General features: G+C 39.6%; 1 protein-coding gene across 4 annotated transcripts in view; it reads left to right on the top strand.

Annotated features, from left to right (window-relative positions):
- Positions 1-380: 380 nt before the first annotated feature.
- The window catches only part of NEK3 (NIMA related kinase 3), a 30941-nt gene continuing 10132 nt past the window's right edge, over positions 381-21189 (top strand). Inside the window, exons 1-13 of one of the 4 annotated variants that reach the window (XM_034758547.1) lie at positions 659-694; positions 2553-2587; positions 3707-3951; positions 4971-5064; positions 5267-5364; positions 8627-8710; positions 9843-9910; positions 10032-10118; positions 13275-13329; positions 17817-18017; positions 18684-18753; positions 19485-19522; positions 21073-21175. In XM_034758547.1, coding sequence (XP_034614438.1) covers positions 3835-3951; positions 4971-5064; positions 5267-5364; positions 8627-8710; positions 9843-9910; positions 10032-10118; positions 13275-13329; positions 17817-18017; positions 18684-18753; positions 19485-19522; positions 21073-21175 — 1015 coding nt within the window. In that variant the 5' untranslated portion in view covers positions 659-694; positions 2553-2587; positions 3707-3834. Of the gene's footprint in view, positions 445-612; positions 695-2552; positions 2588-3706; positions 3952-4970; positions 5065-5266; positions 5365-8626; positions 8711-9842; positions 9911-10031; positions 10119-13274; positions 13330-17816; positions 18018-18683; positions 18754-19484; positions 19523-21072; positions 21176-21189 lie in introns of those variants that run through there. The other 3 variants (XM_034758548.1, XM_034758549.1, XM_034758546.1) reach the window with 3 other exon arrangements.

Raw genomic sequence — 21189 nt, 5'->3', positions numbered from 1 at the left:
TATCTCAAAGAACAACAGTTACGAGAAGATGAGTAACCATTTCCCCCTATTCTTGAACAAGTAAATAAAGTTAGGTGACACAAAGAGGAGCAAAAAGCAAATCCCCAGCTCCAAGCATCCCCTTACTTCCCAACAGTTAAGTTAGATCTGAATTTTGTCATTTACGGTTGGGGGGGAGGAGGGGTGATAAAGCCCTAGACAGAGTGACTCTGACATTTGAGAAGCCCACCTCTGAATGGGCAGCAAGGTTGAGCTCTATCCAAAGGTACCTTGCAGAGTAGGGTGACAACAGGATGAGGGGTGTTCTGGGACAGTTTGCTAGGGAACACCAGTGCCTCTCAAGCAGCAGGTGGCGCTGATGTCCTCTTACCTGACCGGGGTAAGACGTTAGACATCCAACCCTGTTCCCATGGCTGCTCTCTTGGATGCCAGCCCCAGCCCAAGGTACAGAAGAGCGTCAGCAAAAATAACCCTCCCACGTGGTTTCCTTGGATGGCTTTTGTCCGCTAACCACAGAGATGACGCCGCAGCGTCCTACACCCATCTCATGACAGAGAGGAGAAGAGAGGAGAGGCGGGGCCTGGCTCGGAGCTGGTGCTTGAGCGAGGCGGTCGGGCGGGGCAGCGCGGGAGGCGGGTCTGCGGCAGCCGCCGGCTCGGGGAGCTCCGGCGTGGTGGGGAGCGGTTCCAGCACGGTACGGAGCCCGCGGGGCCGCGCCTGGAGACGGAGAAAAGGATTTAGCTGGAAGGGGCAAGAGCAGCCGCCAGCTCGCCCCAGCCCCGGGGGAGGCTGGTGCAATCCCGTCCCGTGGCCGCACGGGGAGTTACTCTGCAAGAGCAGCTAATCCCGATGAATGTGGCGTGCACACGATTAGCCTGGAATTAGGAGTGCTTTGTTGTGGATTAGGATGAAGCGAATTCGGAATAGGGTGGTCTGGAATAAGAGCATCCACACATGGAGTTACCAGGAATGGTTAATCAGCTTTAAATTCATACCCTATTAATTTTCTTGCATAGCCAAGGCCCTAATCTATCCAGCTAGGGCGCAGGTCCCCTCGCTGTGCAGCTCTTCTCCACCTAGGCTTTCACAGACCTACTGTCCACACATTAATTCTCCTCATTCAGACTCTCTGCCCTAGGTCGGCATTTGTTTCTATCTTTCATTTATACCCCTCAGAGCTAAAATAGGATGTGCTCTCCTTTCCTGGCTATGCATGCTGAGGAATTGATCTTTGACCCTCTCAAAGAGTAGACTGCACCTAAGAGCATTTGCAGGTGTTAATCTACAACAGAACCTGGGAAGTCTTGGTTGAAAAACTTTGTCTAGTGAAAAGAAATGTATAATCAACAGAAAAAGACTTTTCTATACTAGAGAATGTATCCATTGTTGACAATGGGTGGAACTGAATGGCACTGGAATCTTTCATTGCAAACATAAGCAGGACAAAACTATATTAGGCACCTTCAGAAACTAGGTTTTAATTTTGTTCTGAGTAGCACTCAGCTATGGTGGTTTCTGAACTGATGTTAAACATGGTTTGGTCTTGTCCGTACTGTTCTGAGCACCAGTTTAGCTGTGTACAGTGCTGATGCCCATTGTTAGCAATGGATATTCTTCCTAATGTAGTTACAGCCTTATTATTCTATCTCCTTTCCTTCCTTCAGTGAGATCCTGTCTATCCTAGAGCTAACACTGGCACAACCTTACTAAAATTAGCTGTGTTAGAAACTCTAGTGTAGATGGGCCACCAGCTGCCCTCACTGTTGCTGGCACTTTTTGATTATATTTGTTCTAAGCAGGGTTTGATGGAACAGTCCTTAAAATGCTGGTAGCTCATTTATGCTAAGGCTCCTGGCATTGCAAACCTGGTGGACATAAACTGGTGCTAGCTCTGGTGGGAAATTTCAGAAACCTTTCCTTAAGGTAGATGGGGTATGAGAGTACTTTTGGCTGCATTCCCTTAACCTTTCAAACTTCTTACCCACTCATTATAATTAATGTTCTTTACATCTAAGTGAAATATCATTAGGGTTTTTGTTAAATCCTTCACAAAATTTACCCTTCATTTTGATTACCATTAGAGAAAGTTGACAGTATGCTATAGCATATGAAATTTGTGTTGGTGTTTGGGATGTTTGCTCCAGTTCCTCTAGGATTAAAGGTGTTAATCAGAGTTGGCTGAGGCTCTACTATACATGCAGTTTCCTAGGACAACAAAATACAGTATTAGAGGAATCAAAATGTTTATAAGCTTTTCAGTTTGCTTAGGACAGCAAAAACCCAGGTTGTAACCCTAACCAAACAAGACAGAAAAGGGTAGTCATTCAATGAGGTTAAAGGAAAATTCAAGTGATACCAGAGTCCAAAAAGGGATCATTGAGCAAGCATACGTTGTTACCATTTTATCATTAAATATTTACACAGCACCATGAGTATGGATAGTACAGAATTATAAAAAGACAGTTTAAGATGTAAATGGAGACATAGTGAATCAAGCAATGACAGCAAACAACCTCTCTTTTTAAAAACAAAACTTCTTAATGTATTTTCAGAAGATGAACTCAGAATTGATGGAGCTGGAGAGAAGGTTAGCAGTGGAAGGTGTTCTAGGTTCTTCTTCTCAACACTTGTGTAACCTTGGGTGACACTTAGCTGACCTGTTCTTCAGTTTGCCCTTTCTAAATAATGGGGTCTGATTTATCATTTGATGATATTGCCACTGGAATTAAGAATCTTAAACCTAAGAGGGGAGTGAATAAGGGAAACCTCTTGTGCCTCTTCTGCTGAAATTGTGAATATGTTATTTTGAGTAGTTTTGGTGTTAGAGGTTTCTATTCTGAAAGTTACACTAAGATGAAATACATGTAACGTACCTTTTGTACTGTTGTGAGATCTGTTTTAACTGTAACCCATTCTTTTTATTGTTTATCACACATCCTATGACTTGATCCTTAATTTTTGGATTTTTTATTTTAAAATGATAGATTTACTATTCATTCTCTGAACAAGCATGAATTGGATCTTTTTATGAAGACACACTATTAACTTGCTAAGGCCTCTAAATTTACTTTCCTTATTGGGAGATAAATATTATTTGTCAAACCATGCATGCACACACGTGCATGTGTGCGCACTCACACACACCATCCTACAGGCTTGATGAATAATATTTATCTCCCAGTAAAAAAAGTAAATATAGCAGCTTAACAGGTTAATAATAGTGTCTTAATAAAAAGTTCCAATTCATATATATATAATCTATTAGTGGGGTATGAAGGCCATCCAAAATAAATTCCACTAACTCTTTATAAACACACAGCACCGCCATGTATTTTGCTTATGCCAAGTGTTTTTCATATCCCTGTGCCTGTAAACCTGGCTGCTTGGGACTATGAATCCAGCTGCGAAGATGCAGGTAGAGGAAGATGATGAATAAGAGCAACATCTAGCACTTTACAGGAGTACTATGGAGATTACTTCATGTTTTCAGAGTGTTTTGAGAGTTCTGATTATAAGATGCAATAGATGTACAAAGTATTACTATTGTATGAGTTTGCTTTGTAGTAAAATTTTCTGAAAACCTTATTCTTAGTAAAGTCGTAATAGCATTTAAAAAAATTCATTTTTGTGGCAATTCTGAGCAGTTGTCATTGCCATCATGTTATAATTATATATTTTTGTTATTTTGCCATTTTCTCTCACACAGATAATGTTAACCAAAAATACAGCTTCTGAATTTTTTCCAAAAATTAACTGAGTTCATTATATAGTTTGGAAGAAATCCTTGTGAAATATAACATTTAAGGAAACGTATAAGATTTGGGCTTACAAACAATGGAAGAATACACTGTGTTAAAAGTACTTGGAGAGGGATCCTTTGGGAGAGCTCTTTTAGTTTTTCATAAGAGTAGTGACCAGAAATATGCAATGAAGGAAATAAGACTTCCCAAGGTAAGTGTTTACGCTCTCCTTCTTTGTATTTCTTATCTTAATTCTGTTACTGCCTTTTAAAAACTCACTATACCCTCCAACAGGGGCAGGCTAAGACTATTCTTGAGAAAGTGCAACATTTCAGAACTTAGGCCCGGATCCTTCAAAGGTATTTAGGTGCCTGACTCCTAGAGTTAGGCACCTAAATACCTTTGAGAATCTGGGCCTTAGCCAGCCCAGTGCTGAGTGCCTTCACTGGGAGATAAGGGTCTTAAGAATCTTACAGGATCTGGCCTTTAATAAGTACTGCAGGACTGAGGATGTTACTGGTAACCAGTAAAGACTGACCAGCATCACATTTGTGGCTGAAGATTAGAATTATGGCCCATGGAAAGTTATATAGAGTTAAATCCTGGTTCTACTTGAAGTCAATGGCAAAACCCTCATTGACTTCACTGGGGACAGGATTTCACTACAAAGAGGAAGTAGTCAGGTTGTTATCATTGTTTGTTGCTGAAATTCAATTATTTAAATTACTTGCTTTTCATTCAGCTATCCAAGAAAGCTCAAAATTATTTTTCACAGAGGCCTTGGTTATACCCTGATTAAAGTTAAGTTTATACTAAGGCACATTCAAATAATCTGATATAAGCTCTGATAGACCTTGAACTGTTCCAGAGCTAGGAAGTGCTGCTTCATTACCTAGTTCTGCAGTGGTCCGAATAGAAAATCATAAAGTGATGTAGCAAGGTACCCTATCTATTCAAAAAAGCATACAGAATGGCTCTAAAATACTTACATTCTCTAGAGATACAATTCTGGGAAGTTTATTTTGTGTGCTATTTTTCACTTATTGATTTTACAGTAATGGATGGAGTTTTAAAGTTTCTAAATGAATGGCTTTTTAAAGCAGTTGAAGAAAATAAATTGAAATCTAGTGCTTCAGAAGTAATTCTGGTTTTGAAAATGACATGTAGTATATGTAAAGATTTATTATTGCAACGTTTGTATAATTGTACTTATTATAATTGTGTTTTCAGTCTCCATCTGATGTACAGAGCTCTAGGAAGGAAGCTATTCTGTTGGCTAAAATGAAACACCCAAATATTGTTGCCTATAAGGAATCATTTGAAGGTAAATATATAGGTTTTCAGAATGTATCTATTTGCATTATTTAGACTGAAAGCTCTTGCAAGCTTTTGGTGGGGCCTGGATTTTTTTTCTTTAAACTGTATTTCTGTAAAATACATAGCATTTGTTGGTGCTATATAATAACAATGATACATTTAGCATGCTAATGAAATTACTAATTAATCTTAAATTATTTAAAATTTAGCTGATGGACATCTGTATATAGTGATGGAATACTGTGATGATGGAGATCTAATGCAAAAGATTAAATATCAAAGAGGAAAGTTGTTTCCTGAAGATACGGTAAGAAAAATAAACTAATTAAAGGCAGCCACATAAGAATACTTTTTCATGTGAACTGATGATCATCAAATGATGTATATTGAAAATGAGCAGGATGTTAGATAACTGACCTGCCAGGTAGTTGAAGGGTGTTCAAAATATGCCCTTACCTCAGACAATACTAAGGATGTGACGCCACTGTTTTCTTCTGGTGCTACGCCCCAAAAAGCAGCACTAACCATGGTACTTTGGAGAGTGGTGGCAACATGTCAGACAACTACTACGCCAAGTGTGGCAACCTTGATTGTCAAAAGAACAGGAGTACTTGTGGCACCTTAGAGATTAACAAATTTATTTGAGCATAAGCTTTTGTGGGCTGCATCCCACTTCATTGGATGCATAGAATGGAACATATAGTGAGGAGATATATATACACATACAGAGAACATGAAAAGGTGGGAGTTGCCCAACCAACTCTAAGAGGCTAATTAATTAAGATGAGTTATTGTCAGCAGGAGGGGGGGAAAAACCCTTTGTAGTGATAATCAAGATAGCCCATTTCAGACAGTTTGACAAGAAGCTGTGAGTATACTTAACATGGGGAAATAGATTCAATGTGTGTAATGGCTCAGCCATTCCCAGTCTCTATTTAAGCCTAAATTGATGGTATCTAGTTTGCATATTAAATTCAAGTTCAGCAGTTTCTCGTTGGAGTCTGTTTTTGAAGCTTTTCTGTTACAAAATTGCCACCTTTAAGTCTGTCTGAAATGGGCTATCTTGGGTAGGGTGGGACAATTTCAGTAATAACAAGATAAACCTGAGTTATTTGAGAGACACTGTACATAGACAACATACATACTGTGTAAAACATGGTGAGATTTGTATTTTTGCTGCCAAGTATATAATGAAGAGTTTAAAATAAAATCTAAAGGACCGTGAAGTAAAGTTCTGAGGTGGTTGTATTGCAAATGAACAGTGAGTGAAACGCTCTGTGATACAAGTGGAAGTATCCACACGGTCAAATACTAACTTAATATAAAGTAGTGAAATATATAACTCCCACCCAAATTTATTTACACTTTGTTTATTTATAATGACTAATATTTTCCATTTTGGAGGCAACTTTTTAGTTAAAACTCGAGGGCCAGGAAATGTTGATCTAATTCAGTAGTTAGATTGGCTCAGCAGCCCTAAGAGCCCTACAAAGTACATTTAAAGTACGTTTTACTCTTCTTAAAAATATAGCGTCTAGTTTACAGTTTGAATATTCTCATGTAACTATACAATTATAATTGAAGTGCCTGTAAAATGGCTTTCAGAAACAAGATTCTTTGACTGTCCAGCTTTATTTATACTAACAATGAATGTTTTACTTGCCATATTGAAATGTCACATATCTTAGTAGTTAAATCTTTACACTGTCTAATGGGAGGTCCCTAGAGCTGTCAAGCGATTAAAATAATTAATCGCATGATTAAACAATAATAGAATACCATTTATTTAAATATTTTTGGATATTTTCTACATTTTCAAATATATTTATTTGAATTACAACACAAAATACAAAGTGTACAGTGCTCACTTTATATTATTATTTTTGATTACAAATATTAGCACTGTAAAAAACAAAAGAAATAGTATTGTTCAATTAACGTAAATCAATTACTCTAATGAAATCTCTTTATCATGAAAGTTGAACTTACAAATGTAGAATTATGTACCAATAATAACTTCATGCAAAAACAAAAGAATGTAAAACTTTAGATTCTACACGTCCACTCAGTCCTATTTCTTGTTCAGCCAATCGCTCAGACAAACAAGTTTGTTTATATTTACAGGAAATAATGCTGCCTGCTTATTATTTACAATGTCACCTGAAAGTGAGAACAGGCATTCACATGACACATTTGTAGCCAGCATTGAAAGGTATTTACGTGCCAGATATGCTAAACATTCATATGCCCCTTCATGCTTCGGCCACCATTCCAGAGGACATGCTTTCATGCTGATAATGCTCCTTTAAAAACAACCAACATTAATTAAATTTGTGACTGAACTCCTTGTGGGAGAATTGTATGTCTCCTGCTCTGTTTTACCCGCATTCTGCCATATATTTCATGTTATAGCAGTCTTGGATGATGGCCCAGCACATATTGCTCGTTTTAAGAACACTTTCACTGCAGATCTGACAAAACACAAAGAAGGTACCAATGTGAGATTTCTAAAGATAGCTACAGCACTCGACCCAAGGTTTAAGAATCTGAAGTGCCTTCCAAAATCTGAGAGGGAGGAGGTTTGGAACATGCTTTCAAGAAGAGTTAAAAGAGCAACACTCCAATGCGGAAACTTCAGAACCCGAACTACCAGAAAAGAAAATCAACCTTCTGCTGGTGGCATCTGACTCAGATAATGAAAATGAATGTGCATTCGTCAGCACCACTTTGGATCGTTATCGAGCAGAAGCCGTCATCAGCATGGACGCATGCCCTCTGGAATGGTGGTTGAAGCATGAAGGGACATATGACTCTTTAGTGCATCTGGCACGTATATATCTTGTGATGCCGGCTACAACAGTGCCATCCGAACGCCTGTTCTCACTTTCAGGTGACATTGTAAACAAGAAGCGGGCAACATTATCTCCTGTAAATGTAAACAAACTTGTTTTTCTGAGCCATTGGCTGAACAAGAAGTAGGACTGAGTGGAATTGTAGGCTCTAAAGTTTTACATTGTTTTGTTTTTGAGTGCAGTTATGTAACAAAAAAAAATCTACATTGGTAAGTTCAACTTTCATGATAAAGAGATTGCACTACAGTACTTATATAAGGTGAATTGAAAAATACTGTTTCTTTTGTTTATCATTTTTGTAGTGCAAATATTTGTAATAAAAATAATATAAAGTGAACACTGTACACTTTGTATATTTTGTGTTGTAATTGAAATCAATATATTCGAAAATGTAGAAAAACATCCAAAATATTTAATAAATTTCAATTGGTACTCTATTGTTTAACAGTGGAATTAAAAGTGCGATTAATCACAAAGAATTTTTATAATCGCGACTAATTTTTTTGAGTTAATTGCGTGAGTTAACTGCGATTAATCGACAGCCCTAGAGGTCACCTTAAATTTATGCCTGATTTACTTTTAATTCCCATCTTGGGTGGTTGTCGACACTGTTAACTTGTTTGTTCTTTGCTGTGTCTTATAATTTTTCATTCCACCAATAAAGTTCATATAACACATGCATTTGTATTGTCATAACTTTTTAGTCACTTTTTTCAGATACTTCACTGGTTTGTACAGATGTGCTTGGGTGTGAAGCACATTCATGACAGACGTGTGTTGCATAGAGATATCAAGTCCAAGGTAATTAGAATAACTTTAATAGCTGTTATTACAAGTTGCCAACAGTCCTCTTCCACTTGGGATATCTAATTCCCTGAGTGCTGTGGTTCATTTTAAATTCTTTATCCCAGCGTGAGAGTATTAGATTAATCGAACTATCAGGATTATAACTCATTTAAATGAAAGTGTGGTCTCAAAGTAGCTGCAGGCTTAATATCTATCATTTTGCTTCTATTCGCGAATCCTTGATGATAGCAACTTGCTTGTGGCTAGTTGCAGGCAATTTAAATTTAAGGGAAGGCATAAAAATGGAGGGGCTGGAATGACAAACATTATACATATCTTGCCTTTCATCTTCTCTGTTTCATCTTCTCTGTTAACCATTTCCAGAGAGTAGTTATCAGTGGTTCACAGTCCTGCTGGAAGTACATAACGAGTGGGGTCCTGCAGGGATCAGTTCTGGGTCAGGTTCTGTTCAATATCTTCATCAGTGATTTAGGTAATGGCATAGAGAGTATACTTATAAAGTTTGCAAGAAGGGCGGCCAGCACGTCCCTCGGCCCGTGCCGCTTCCTGCAACCCCCATTGGCCTGGAGCAGTGAACCGCGGCCACTGGGAGCCGCGATCGGCCGAATCTGCAGACGCGGCAGGTAAGCAAACAGGCCCGGCCCGCCAGGGGCTTTCCCTGAACAAGCGGCAACCCTAGTTTGAGAACCACTGGTCTAGATAATACTTAGTCCTGCCACAAGTGCAGGGGACTGGACTAGAGGTCCTCTCGAGGTCCCTTCCAGTGCTGTGATTCTATGATTACTCTCTAAAAGAAAGTTAACAACTCAGAAAGAGGTGTGGGATAGTGGTTTGAGTACAGAACTGGGATGCAGAATTCCTGAACTCTAATTCTACCTTTGCTACTGACTCTGGCCTTGGGTAAGCCACTTAACCTTTCAATTTCCCCTGTAAATTAAGGATAATTCTTACCTTCCTTGCAGAGGGAATATGAGGATTCATTTTGGTACAGTGAAGATAAAACCTCTATCTGTAGCCTTTCTGAAGTGTCCATCACTATATTATCTATATAGTGTGCAATGCAGAAACATTTGTTAGAAAACAGTTCTTAAGTACATTCATTCTTACTCCTTATTTTGCATTGCAGAATATTTTTCTCACTCAAAATGGAAAAGTAAAATTGGGAGATTTTGGATCTGCACGTCTTCTTACAAAGTATGTAGGTATTGCCCCTGGATTCAGTGATCTAAACTATATATTTTTTTACCATTGCTTAAATATTACAGAAAGCTTATGTCATTGCTTTTCATATGGCTTTTCTTTTTTCTTTGGCAAGTCCAATGGCATATGCTTGTACATATGTAGGAACTCCTTATTACGTACCTCCAGAAATATGGGAAAACTTGCCATACAACAACAAAAGGTAGGCACTTAATCAGTGATCAAAAGACGATGCATTATTGTAATTATAATATTTAATACTTGTGCTACAGATTGCCTTGGTGACCAATCCATGTATCAGGAAGACTCAGGTTTAGAGCTTGTTCTTGTAGAGTTTGGGAGTATTTTGGAGGTGATTATCTCAGTTTTCAGATGGGAAGGCCTAGGTTACACCTCACTTGAATAGCTTCAAGTGCAGTACTGTCCAACCCAAAAGTTCAAAGATCACGAGACAGACCCCCTCCAGATTATTAGAATTTGTTTTAAAGATGAGATTGTGTTTCTCGATCTGTCTTTTGATTTTTGAACTCCCCCAGCCCACCCCCATTGTGGGTGTGTGACAATTAGTGTTACCAGCTCTTCCAAATTCATCCTTGCCCATTCTAGGAGCTCTCACTGGTTGATTGATGGTGCAGAGCTTCCAGCTTCTTCACAAACCCCAAAATTTTAATGAATTCTGTGCCCCCTTTGGAGTTTGGGGGGCATATCTGCCTGTCCCCGAGCCCAGCAATGAATTATGTACAGTAGAACCTCAAAGATATGAACACCAGAGTTCCGGATTTACCAGTCAACTGGACACCCTCTGGAACCAGAAATAATCAGGCAGAAGCACAGACACAAAAAAACCCCTCAAAACCAGCGCTCTCCTCGTAGCTAGAGCCCCGGGGCAGAAGCTGGGAACAACTGCAGGGCTGAAGTCCCGAGCCCTTGTGCTCCTTGCGAGGCTGAAACCGGGAGTGGAGTCACGGGGCTGAAGCCCCGAGCCCCAGCACTCCCCCCAGATATAAAGCCCTGGGCCCTGATGCTCCCAAGGGTCAGAAGCCCTGACTCCCCCGCCTCCCCCCTGCCCCTGTGGCTGCAGCCCCAACCCTCCCCTGCGGCTGCAGCCCCAAACACCCCCTGCAGTGGGTGAAGTCCGTAATGTCTTGTTCAGAGTTATGGACGTTTCAGAGTTACAGACAACCTCCATTCCCAAGGTGTTCGTAACTTTGAGGTTCTACTGTAGTCCCCAGTCCTCACATCAGCTTTTCTTCTTCAGACCAGACATCTGCCATTTGCTTCTCATTGCACCTCTGCTCCTTCTGCAGCTCCAAGCGTTTTTTTTTAAGCCCCTTCTGCCAGGCCTGGGGGTGTGGGGTGCAGCTCCATGGTTCTTTCCATCTCTTTTCCCATGTCAAGAACAGAGAGCAGATGGATCTATTTTTCACAGGGAGGGAGGGGGAAGCAGGACTGTCTTGAGCCTCCGGGTTCTATCTGCTCCTCCCTCCTCCCCTTATGAGAATAGTGTCAGTTGTTGACTTCTTGATGGGAGAACTCTGCATGTTTCCTGAAGCAACCCTCACTGAGTGCTCTTCCCCAGGAGGTGGGAAAATGGGGAAGGCAGCCAATTAAAGGGGGATTTCTGCTGTCCTGAGATAAGCTCCAGCAGTGGTCAGAATTGCTACTTGTGACAGTTGGCAATGCTGCAAATGGCTGATGTATTATGAAACAGTCTGGTGGGAGAGTGCCTGCCTATGCTGGCTGCAGTGTGTGTGCCACAATGAGCGTGAGTAATTTTGCTGCACAAAGTCAGTCAGGAAAAATGCTACTAACAAAAAATGAACTCCCACTGTAGATTGGCTATCACTACTTATCGATGAGTTTTCTTGGTCTGTTTCCTGATCAGGTAGGGTAAGCAAGAGTCTTTACTCTCATTACCTAAAAAGATAAACACGTAGTCTTATTCTGGGAGGATGTAGTCCAGACTAGTAAGTGGCTGTGTCACTGCCTGCCCTGAAATTCTAGTTGCCTTAAATTCTCTGCTGCTGTAGCTCACAGCCTGGACACCGACAGCCAGCAGACAAACATACTGAGTGTCTTTGTGTTAAGCATCTCTGGCTCAGCACTCTAATTCCAGTAGTCTGCTTGTTGCATCCCAGCCCCACTCTGGTATCCATCAGCTTTGGTTACCACTAACCAGGTGACTCCAACACACTCTGAGTCTCAGATTTTCCCCAAACTGTGTGCTTGGCAATGTCCAGCCCTTTCCTGAACCGTTCAGAGGAATAATAAGGTTTGTTTGCTCCTCTAAAGAGACAAAATGCACAGCTTGTCACTTTAACTGGTGATAACAGTCACTTTAATTCAAACACAGAGCTGGGTTGGTTTAGATTAAAAGTAAAACAAATGTATTAACAAAAGGAGATAAGATTTTAAGTGAATTCAAATATAAAGGATAGAGTTAGGAATGGTTACAAGCAAATAACAGTGAAAAACTCTTGCTAAAGACTAAGACAACAAACCTGTAGTCTTAGTTCCAGCAATATGGCTCTGTCCCTCCCCCCAATCCTTGGTCAGGATCTCTCCCCAAAGACAAAGTGCTCAGTTCCTTTGTCTTCTTAGGTGAAAAATAACTTGGAATTCTTTCCCACTCTCTCTTATAATCCAGTGAACCTTTGACATAGATTCTTGTGAAGGTTAACCCCCCTCCCCCAATAAATAAATAAATAAAGTTCATTCAAGCTGTGAGAAAGGAGACATAGGGTCTGCTGGTGAAGGAAGTTTCATGCTGGTTTCTTCCCCTACATGGTGTTTGCTAAAATGCAAATTGATCTGTTCCTGCCTTCCCTGTGCTATTGAATTGTCTCTTAACATGTGATTGCTAATCAACTTGGATGACACCTGGTTTGTCCTTTGTCCGGGAGTAACCTATTTACCCCCTCCGCAGACTTGCCTGGTAAATACATTTTAGTTCCTCGTTTCCTTCATATTTGTAATGTCCCTTGAGTATTTACTGTACATACGCCCCACAAAAATATTATCAGTGTGTTGTTAGTTTTCCAATAATACCTTAGGTGACACACATCAGATACAGTTTGTGACGTTAATAAATTGGGGTACACTGAACTGGTTAAACCTATATCAGATATCCGGGAGCCCCTTGCCCTCTTGTACTGGGATGCTGTTAAGGTCACGCACATAGTTTTATATCATATTATATTCTGTGAATATTTCTGTTCATTTTAAGTTAAACGTATTTTTTTATTTGCATATAGTTGAACACTTGAATGATTAACATAACTTCTGCTAAACGTGACATTGAATTGTAATAGTTGGTTAACTACTTCTTATTTTGACTTCTCTGTATATATATTTCTAGTGATATATGGTCCCTGGGATGCATTTTATATGAGCTCTGTACTCTTAAACATCCAGTAAGTGTGCTTATTTGTATCAAAGCAATTCTAATTGTGTGCGTGTGTGTGTGTGTGTGTGTGTGTGTATATATATATATATAATAAAAACTTTCAAGTACTAATGAACTCTGAAATTTCATTAGCAGTTAGATAAGTTGGATGGATTAACTGGTAATTACGCATCTAGGTTTCCTAAGTGTTTTCTTCTCACTGAGTTTTACTCCATTTTAAAAAACTAATTATGACAGGCAACAAGTAGAAAATTAATATATATTTAACAAAACACTCACTGCATAAGAATGGTGAAACAAGTTCAGATCAATGGTCCATCTAGCCCAGTATCCTGTTTTCTCATAGTGGCCTGTGCCAGATGTTTTAGAGGGAATGAACAGAATAGGGCAATTTCGAGTGATCCATCCCTGTCATCCAGTCTCAGCTAATTCTTTTTTGAACCCAGTTATACTTTTGGTCTTCACAACATCCTGTGGCAATGTGTTCCACAGACTGACTGTGTGTTGTGTGAAGAAGTACTTCTTTTGTTTGTTTTAAACTTGCTCCCTATTAATTTCACCAGGTGATCTCTAGTTCTTACATTATGTGAAGAGGTAAATATTCACTTTGTCTGTACCATTTGTGATTGTATAAACCTCTAGCATATCCCTCCTTAGTTGTCTCTTTTTTATGATGAACAGTCACAGGTTTTTTTAATCTCTCCTCATATGGAAGTTGTTCCATACCCCTAATTATTTCTGTTGCCCTCCTCTGCACTTTTTCCAATTCTGATACAACTTTTTTGAGATGGGGTGACCAGAACGGCATGCGGTATTCAAGGTGTGAACATATCGTGGATTTACATAGTAGAATTATGATATTTTCTGTTTTATCATCTATCCTTTTCTTAGTGGTTCCTAATATTCTGTTAGCTTTTTTGATTGCCGCTACATATTGAGCAGATGTTTACAAACTCCATGTAGACTCCAAGATCTTTCTTGAGTGGTAAGAGCTAATTTAGACCCCATCATTTTGTATGTATAGTCAGGATTAATTTTCCCAGTGTACATTACTTTGTGTTCATCAGCATTGAATTTCATCTGCTATTTTGTTGCCCGGTCACCCAGTTTAGTGAGGTCCTGTCATGGAGTCACCGGGTTTGATCTGTGCCTGGGCCGGTAACCATTCTCCTGGGAGTGACCCCTTTAGTGTGCCAGGCTCCAAGGACTCACACAGTTCCACAGGGGTAGGCCTGTGACCTCTGAGACTCCAAGACTGGGCCTTTGGCACTGGTGATTCCTGTCTCTTTCTGTGGCTCCCTACAATGAATCCAGCCAAGCCAGACTCCTGTAGGAGGCTTGTACTGTATCCCTTCAGGGCGCAATGCTCTCAGGAAGTACTTCCAGCAGCACAGGCAACCTTTTAAAACAAGGTAACCTTTTATTAGTCACCTGGCAAACAGAATCTGAACAGCCGTAGGTTAGCACAGAGAGGCAGAAGTTAAGCCATAGTCCATCCTAGCCAAGCCAGTGAAGTGATGAACCAGCCAAGCGCTAATGGACACCATCTCTGGCTCTGTCCTCCTGTTCCCCTTTGTCTCCCCTAGTCCAGGCTCCCGAGTCCCTCCAAAAGGGCTCCCCTTCTTCTAGTCAACTGACGCATTGTTCTTCATCTCAATTCACAACTCCTGCCTGCTGGGATTTCCTGCTGTTAGGTCTTGATTGTTCAGTCATTGTAGAGTCTCTTTGTCTTGCTAGAGCCTCTGTTGATTTGGGTTGGTTTCACCCAGTTTTTTTTTAATGACTCTGTTCCTTCCACAAGGCAGCGAAATGACACACACACACACCGCCTTTCTCCTGCGCTGTTCCAGGAGCACCGCTAACCCTTTTGCATCCATTGGGTAGCAGTGCAAGATACAGAGGGAGACTGAGGCATGTCTTAGATTCATAAAATATATTACAGAAAATTCCTATTTCATCACAGATCCCTTTGTAACCTTCACAGTCAGCTTTGGACTTAACTATTTAAAGTAATTTTATATCATCTGCAAATTTTGCCACATCACAGTTCATCCCCTCTTCCAGATCACTTGCAAATATGTTGAACAGCACAGGTCCCAGTACAGATCCTTGGGGGACCCCACTGTTTACCTCTTTCCATTGTGAAAACTGACCATTTATTCCTACTCTTTGTTTCCTATCTTTTAACCAGTTATTGATCCATGAGAGGCACTTCCCTTTTATCCCATGACAGCTTACTTTGCTTAAGAGCCTTTGGTGAGGGACCCTGTCAAAGGCTTTCTGAAAGTCCAAATACTTTTGTCCACATGTTTTTCAGCACCCTTAAAGAATTCTAATAGATTAGTGAGGTATGATTTTCCTTTACAAAAGCCATGTTGACTCTTGAATCTTTACTGATTGGCTAACTTTACTCTTGTGGTTTGATTGTAATCTCAGTTGTGTGAGGAAGAGGCCACTGATGCGATAGTGAACTTTGCCTATGCTGTTTCCTGTTCTTTTGGAGGCCTAGTAGTGAACATAAAATGTATCTATGCATAAGTTGTACATGTGAGAGTAACTTCTTCCCATGTTGAATTAGGTGATCTCTCTCCTACAGCTTCCCACATGGAACATCACTTTTCAAAATTCCCGTTAGGTTCCTCTTTTTTTAAATGCAGCGTTCTATATTTACTATTGTTTGTTCTAAGCAAGTTTTATTTTCCTTTTAATGTTGACACAATCAGGCATATGTAAAATATTCTTGAGTGCTGTTTATTTTGAAACATCTAAAAGAAGTTTTTGTACTCCAACACTGTCCACAGAGAAAACTTCTCAGTTGCATTATTATATTTCTTTGAATTAAAATTATTTATTCTCTATCATACACCTGATGCACCTTTTTACTTACAATATTGGTTTTACACTTGCTGTATGTTAAATACAGGACTGGAAGTGTAAAATGCACTTTTAGCCAAGGAATTGCAGTTGGTAGCACAAGCCTTTCAACTCGGACAAAAAATTAAACTCTGGCTCAAGTCTGAAAGTGAAAATGAATTTGGTGTTCTCACTCAAGATACTATTTGCAAACATAAAAAAATTTGATACACAATTTGCAGCAAGCAGCCTTTGCTAGAGAAGCTCAGGAGTAGAATATCAGGTGTCTGGGGATGAAAGTGGACGAGAAGCTGGATATGAGTCAACAGTGTGCCCTTGTTGACAAGAAAGCTAATGGCATATTGGGCTGCATTAGTAGGAGCATTGCCAGCAGATCGAGGGAAGTGATTATTCCCCTCTATTCGGCACTGGTGAGGCCACACTTGTAGTATTGTGTCCAGTTTTGGTCCTCCCACTACAGAAGGGATGTGAACAAATTGGAGAGAGTCCAGCGGAGGGCAACAAAAATTATTATGGGGCTGGAGCACATGACTTATGAGGAGAGGCTGAGAAAACTGGGCTTATTTAAGAGAGAGTGGGAAAGAATTCCAAGTTATTTTTCACCTAAGAAGACAAAGGAACTGAGCACTTTGTCTTTGGGGAGCAGCCTTCAACTACCTGAAGGAGGGTTCCAAATAGGATGGAGCTAGACTGTTCTCAGTGGTGGCAGATGACAGAACAAGAAGCAAGAGTCTCAAGTTGCAGTGGGCGAGGTCTAGGTTGGATATTAGGAAACACTGTTTCACTAGGAGGGTGGTGAAGCACTGAAATGGGTTACCTAGGAGGTGGTGGAATCTCCATTCTTAGAGGTTTTTAAGGCCCGGCTTGACAAATCCCTGGCTGGGATGATTTAGTTGGTGTTGGTCCTGCTTCGAGCAGGGGATTAGACTAGATGACCTCTTGAGGTCTCTTCCAACCCTAATATTCTATGATTCTATGAATACATCCCAGTACGTGTGCAACTGATTGTTCCTTCCTAAATGGAGTGCTTTGAGCAGGGGGTAGGACTAGATGACCTTGTGAGGTCTCTTCCAACCCTAATCTTCTATGATTCTGTGATTCTATGCCATACATTTTACCACTGTGCCCTGCCTCAGCTATTTTGGGAAGGTTGCAGTGCTAATAGTCCCTCATTTTCATTGGTATAGATACAGATGATTTATTAGATTATATGGGACATGAACATACAGTAGATTGAAAGTGGAACTCCCAAAATATTCTTGTTCCTAGAAGTTTCCTGTCTAGAAGGCTTTATGTCCACGATTACAGTTGCAATGTCAAGAATAAACTGTCACTATTATATCATTACCAGAAATACTACTTACAAAGGTAGTACTGACTGACTGTCAAAAACACTGTGTTCATGGCTGTTTAAGTGACAAAAGGCAGGAAGGTAAATACTTTCCTTAGTAGCAGTAGAGACCTGAGGTTTTCAAAACTCGTGGGCCCAACAGATAGCATACAGTTACAAATATGTGTTATTGTAGAAATAAACGTTAACATTGCTCTTACGTTATGTCAGCTTTTCTTTCCCTTCATATTTGCTTTCAAGGCTTTAAAATTATTTTCTTTCAAATTTAGTTTCAAGCCAATAGCTGGAAACATCTCATCCTTAAGATATGTAAAGGATCCTACAATCCACTTCCATCTCATTACTCCTACGAACTTCATTATTTAATAAAACAGATGTTTAAGAGAAATCCCAAGAACCGTCCATCGGCCAGTACTATTCTTGCAAGAGGTTGCTTAGCAAAACTTATCAAAAATTGTTTGCCAGCAGAGGTATAGTGTACTTTTATTTTGTCTCCAATTAACAGAATTTAAAAGTAGTGCCTACATTTTAGAGGCTAATTCAAATACCTATATTGCCATATCTTGATGTTACTGAAAAATTACTATTTGGGAACCTGCTTAAAGAGTGTTAAAGAGTGTCACCATTCTCTGTTAATATAGGTTTACAAATCAGAACTATTACTGTAGAAGAGCTGCTGTTCTTATGTTGAATTGTGGTAATGTGGTTAGGACTATACAAAATCTGTATCTGTCCAGTCTAGGAAACTAATGAAGATGACAAATTCAGAAAGCACAAAGGCCCAGATCTCAAAGTGGTTAGGCACCTAATTCCCATTGAAATCAAGTGGAGTTAGGCACCTAAATACCTTCAAGGATCTGGGCCAAAATGACCACGTGATGGAACCGATATAAACCTGCAGAACCCTGCACACACGTATAGTCTTCTCAAAAAAGTGGAGTTTTGATGAGGGATTTTTAAAATTAAAAAACACTGGTGTTGATTTATGATTTAATCAATAGTGGGTAGTTATTGCTAACTAGAAGGTGCTTTTGTTCTTGTTGTTTAAACTATATTTTTAACACAAAATTTGTTGAGTAATTTGAAAAAACATTAAAATATGCACACTACATAGAATCTTTGTGTATGATTTCCAGATGACAGCTGAGTTTGAACAAATATTAAAGGAGACAAAGACACACAAAGGTGATTTAGGAAGAATAAAAGGTAATTTTTTTGTCAGAATGATTTTATAAATGAATTAAAAATGTATCAAAATAAGTGAGTATGAAATGCAGTATCTTAGAATCTAACAATAAAGTTCTGTGTTTTCAAAAAAAGTTGAAATTATTTTTAAATGTGGAATCTTGAACCTGTTTGGATGCTGTATAGTTCAGCTTTGCAGAATTTAGTAGGTACTTTGATTTTGCAAACTACAATTTTATCCTTTACCATAAGGAACACATTTATCTGATATCTTTTAGCACAAGAAGGAAAAGATTATGTGCCACATATTTTATTTGTAAGCAGCACTCTACTTTTGTGTGATAAATTTAAGGATAATAGTATCACTGTCTTGTCTGAGGCTCCAGCTCAATGAAGTCCTTCTGCTCATGTGCATAACTTCAAGCATGTAAATTGTCCTATTGGCATACCTTCCTAGTTTAAAGTGTGTGTGTNGTGTGTGTGTTTTCTCCCCTGGGGATATTTACCCACTGCATAATCACAGACAATCAACAGTTCCTTTTTTTCAGAGAGAGGTTCAGGGGAATTGAATAGCAGAAGTGTCTCAAGATGGGACTGAGGTATATTGGCAGAGCAGTGAAGATGCTGTCACAGAATTTTCCTTCAAAATGCCTGGCTCATTGGTGTTAATTTCTTACCTTCATGAGCACCACTTTACTCCAGCTGCTTACTTCAAATATGAATTTAATTTTTGAACATGTCCATTAATTTAGCAGGTGCTGTCAGAACAGGTGGACGTTCTAATAATGGGGTAAGTACTCAAATATGAATAAAAATATAATCTCTATTTTTTAAAATAACATATAGCAAATTGTTGTTGCAGACTAGTTACTGTATTCATTAATAATCCATAGGCCGCTAGATCAGCAATGAAGTGAATTGTGGTGGTATTTATATAAACATGTCACCCACATATCTGTTATAGTAGGTATTGTCCACATCTGCTACAGTTAAAATTGCAACATTTTCTGATATAATCTCAGCTTCATATCCTTGTGGCTTTCTGAAATTTTGGCTTAGGGTCTTGTGTTTTCCATGTTTAGTCCCTGCCCAGAGGTGGATTTTGTTTTAGTTTTATTGAAAATCATAGAATCATAGACTATCAGGGTTGGAAGGGACCTCAGGAGGTCATCTAGTCCAACCCCCTGCTCAAAGCAGGACCAATTCCCAACTAAATTATCCCAGCGAGGACTTTGTCAAGCCTGACCTTAAAAACCTCTAAGGATGGAGATTCCACCACCTCCTTAGGTAACCCATTTCAGTGCTTCACCACCCTCCTAGTGAAAAAGTGTTTCCTAATATCCAACCTAGATCTCGCCCACTGCAACTTGAGACTCTTGCTTCTTGTTCTGTCATCTGCCACCACTGAGAACAGCCTCGCTCTATCCTATTTGGAACCCCCCTTCAGGTAGTTGAAGGCTGCTATCAAATCCCCCCTCACTCTTCTCTTCTGCAGACTAAACAATCCTAGTTCCCTCAGCCTCTCCTCTAAGTCATGTGCTCCAGCCCCCTAATCATTTTTGTTGCCCTCCGCTGGACTCTTTCCAATTTTTCCACATCCTTCTTATAGTGTGGGGCCCAAAACTGGACACAGTACTCCAGATAAATCCCTCCAGTTGTTTGAGTTATGGGACAGTGGCTAAAAATACACATGTCCATTTGTTTTAAAAACAAAAACATTGAACAAGCCACAGCAGAAACAGTTTGGCCTGGACATAGTCCTCACTGAGAACTAGTGCCCATGCTTGATTTGGGGTGAGGGTAGTTAAATTAATTAAGTTATAAATGACTGAAAGATCACTTCTGAGCAAATTTTAGCAGAGCCTACACCATCCCCAATGACTATATTTTTCAAAATAGAGAAGAGACATGTTGCCAATAGGGCTCATTTCCTTTGCCTGGCTGAGTTTCTTAATGGACCTGTCAATCTGGGAGTTTCCTGTTTGGGTGCACCTTGTTGTTCTCCAGCTCAATTCCTATTCATTCATCCAATCCAGCTGCACCTATTCATTCCCCATTCTATCGCTTCTGCTTAAAAAAAATAAAAGATGGATAGCCGTACATAATTAAACTTGTGCTTGGTGTCAGAAATCCTGACTCTCTGTCAAGAAGGGACATACAGTATGAAATGGGGTATAGGAAGTGCAGTGCAATTGCTGGTTTGGTGTCGGTGGTATTAACTTTAAAATACTTAACTAGTATTTTTGTCCAAAATGTACCAAAAAAAGACTTGCAAGGATTATTGTTTAATTGCTTTAACAATACAAGTAATGATTAATGCTGTCCTTGTACCTTTTAAAGCAATGTGGAGATCAAAGTAGTACAGGTAGCAATTCAGAACTGGAGAACATTACCAAGCGCTTGAGTGAGAGGACACTGAAGCAAAAGGGCACTGGTGAAGAGGGTAATGTATATTGA

This window comes from Trachemys scripta, chromosome 1, assembly GCF_013100865.1.
Source record: "Trachemys scripta elegans isolate TJP31775 chromosome 1, CAS_Tse_1.0, whole genome shotgun sequence".
NCBI lineage: Eukaryota > Metazoa > Chordata > Testudines > Emydidae > Trachemys > Trachemys scripta.
The sequence above is the reverse complement of the archived record's forward strand: the minus strand, read 5'-3'. Positions and strand labels throughout refer to the sequence as shown.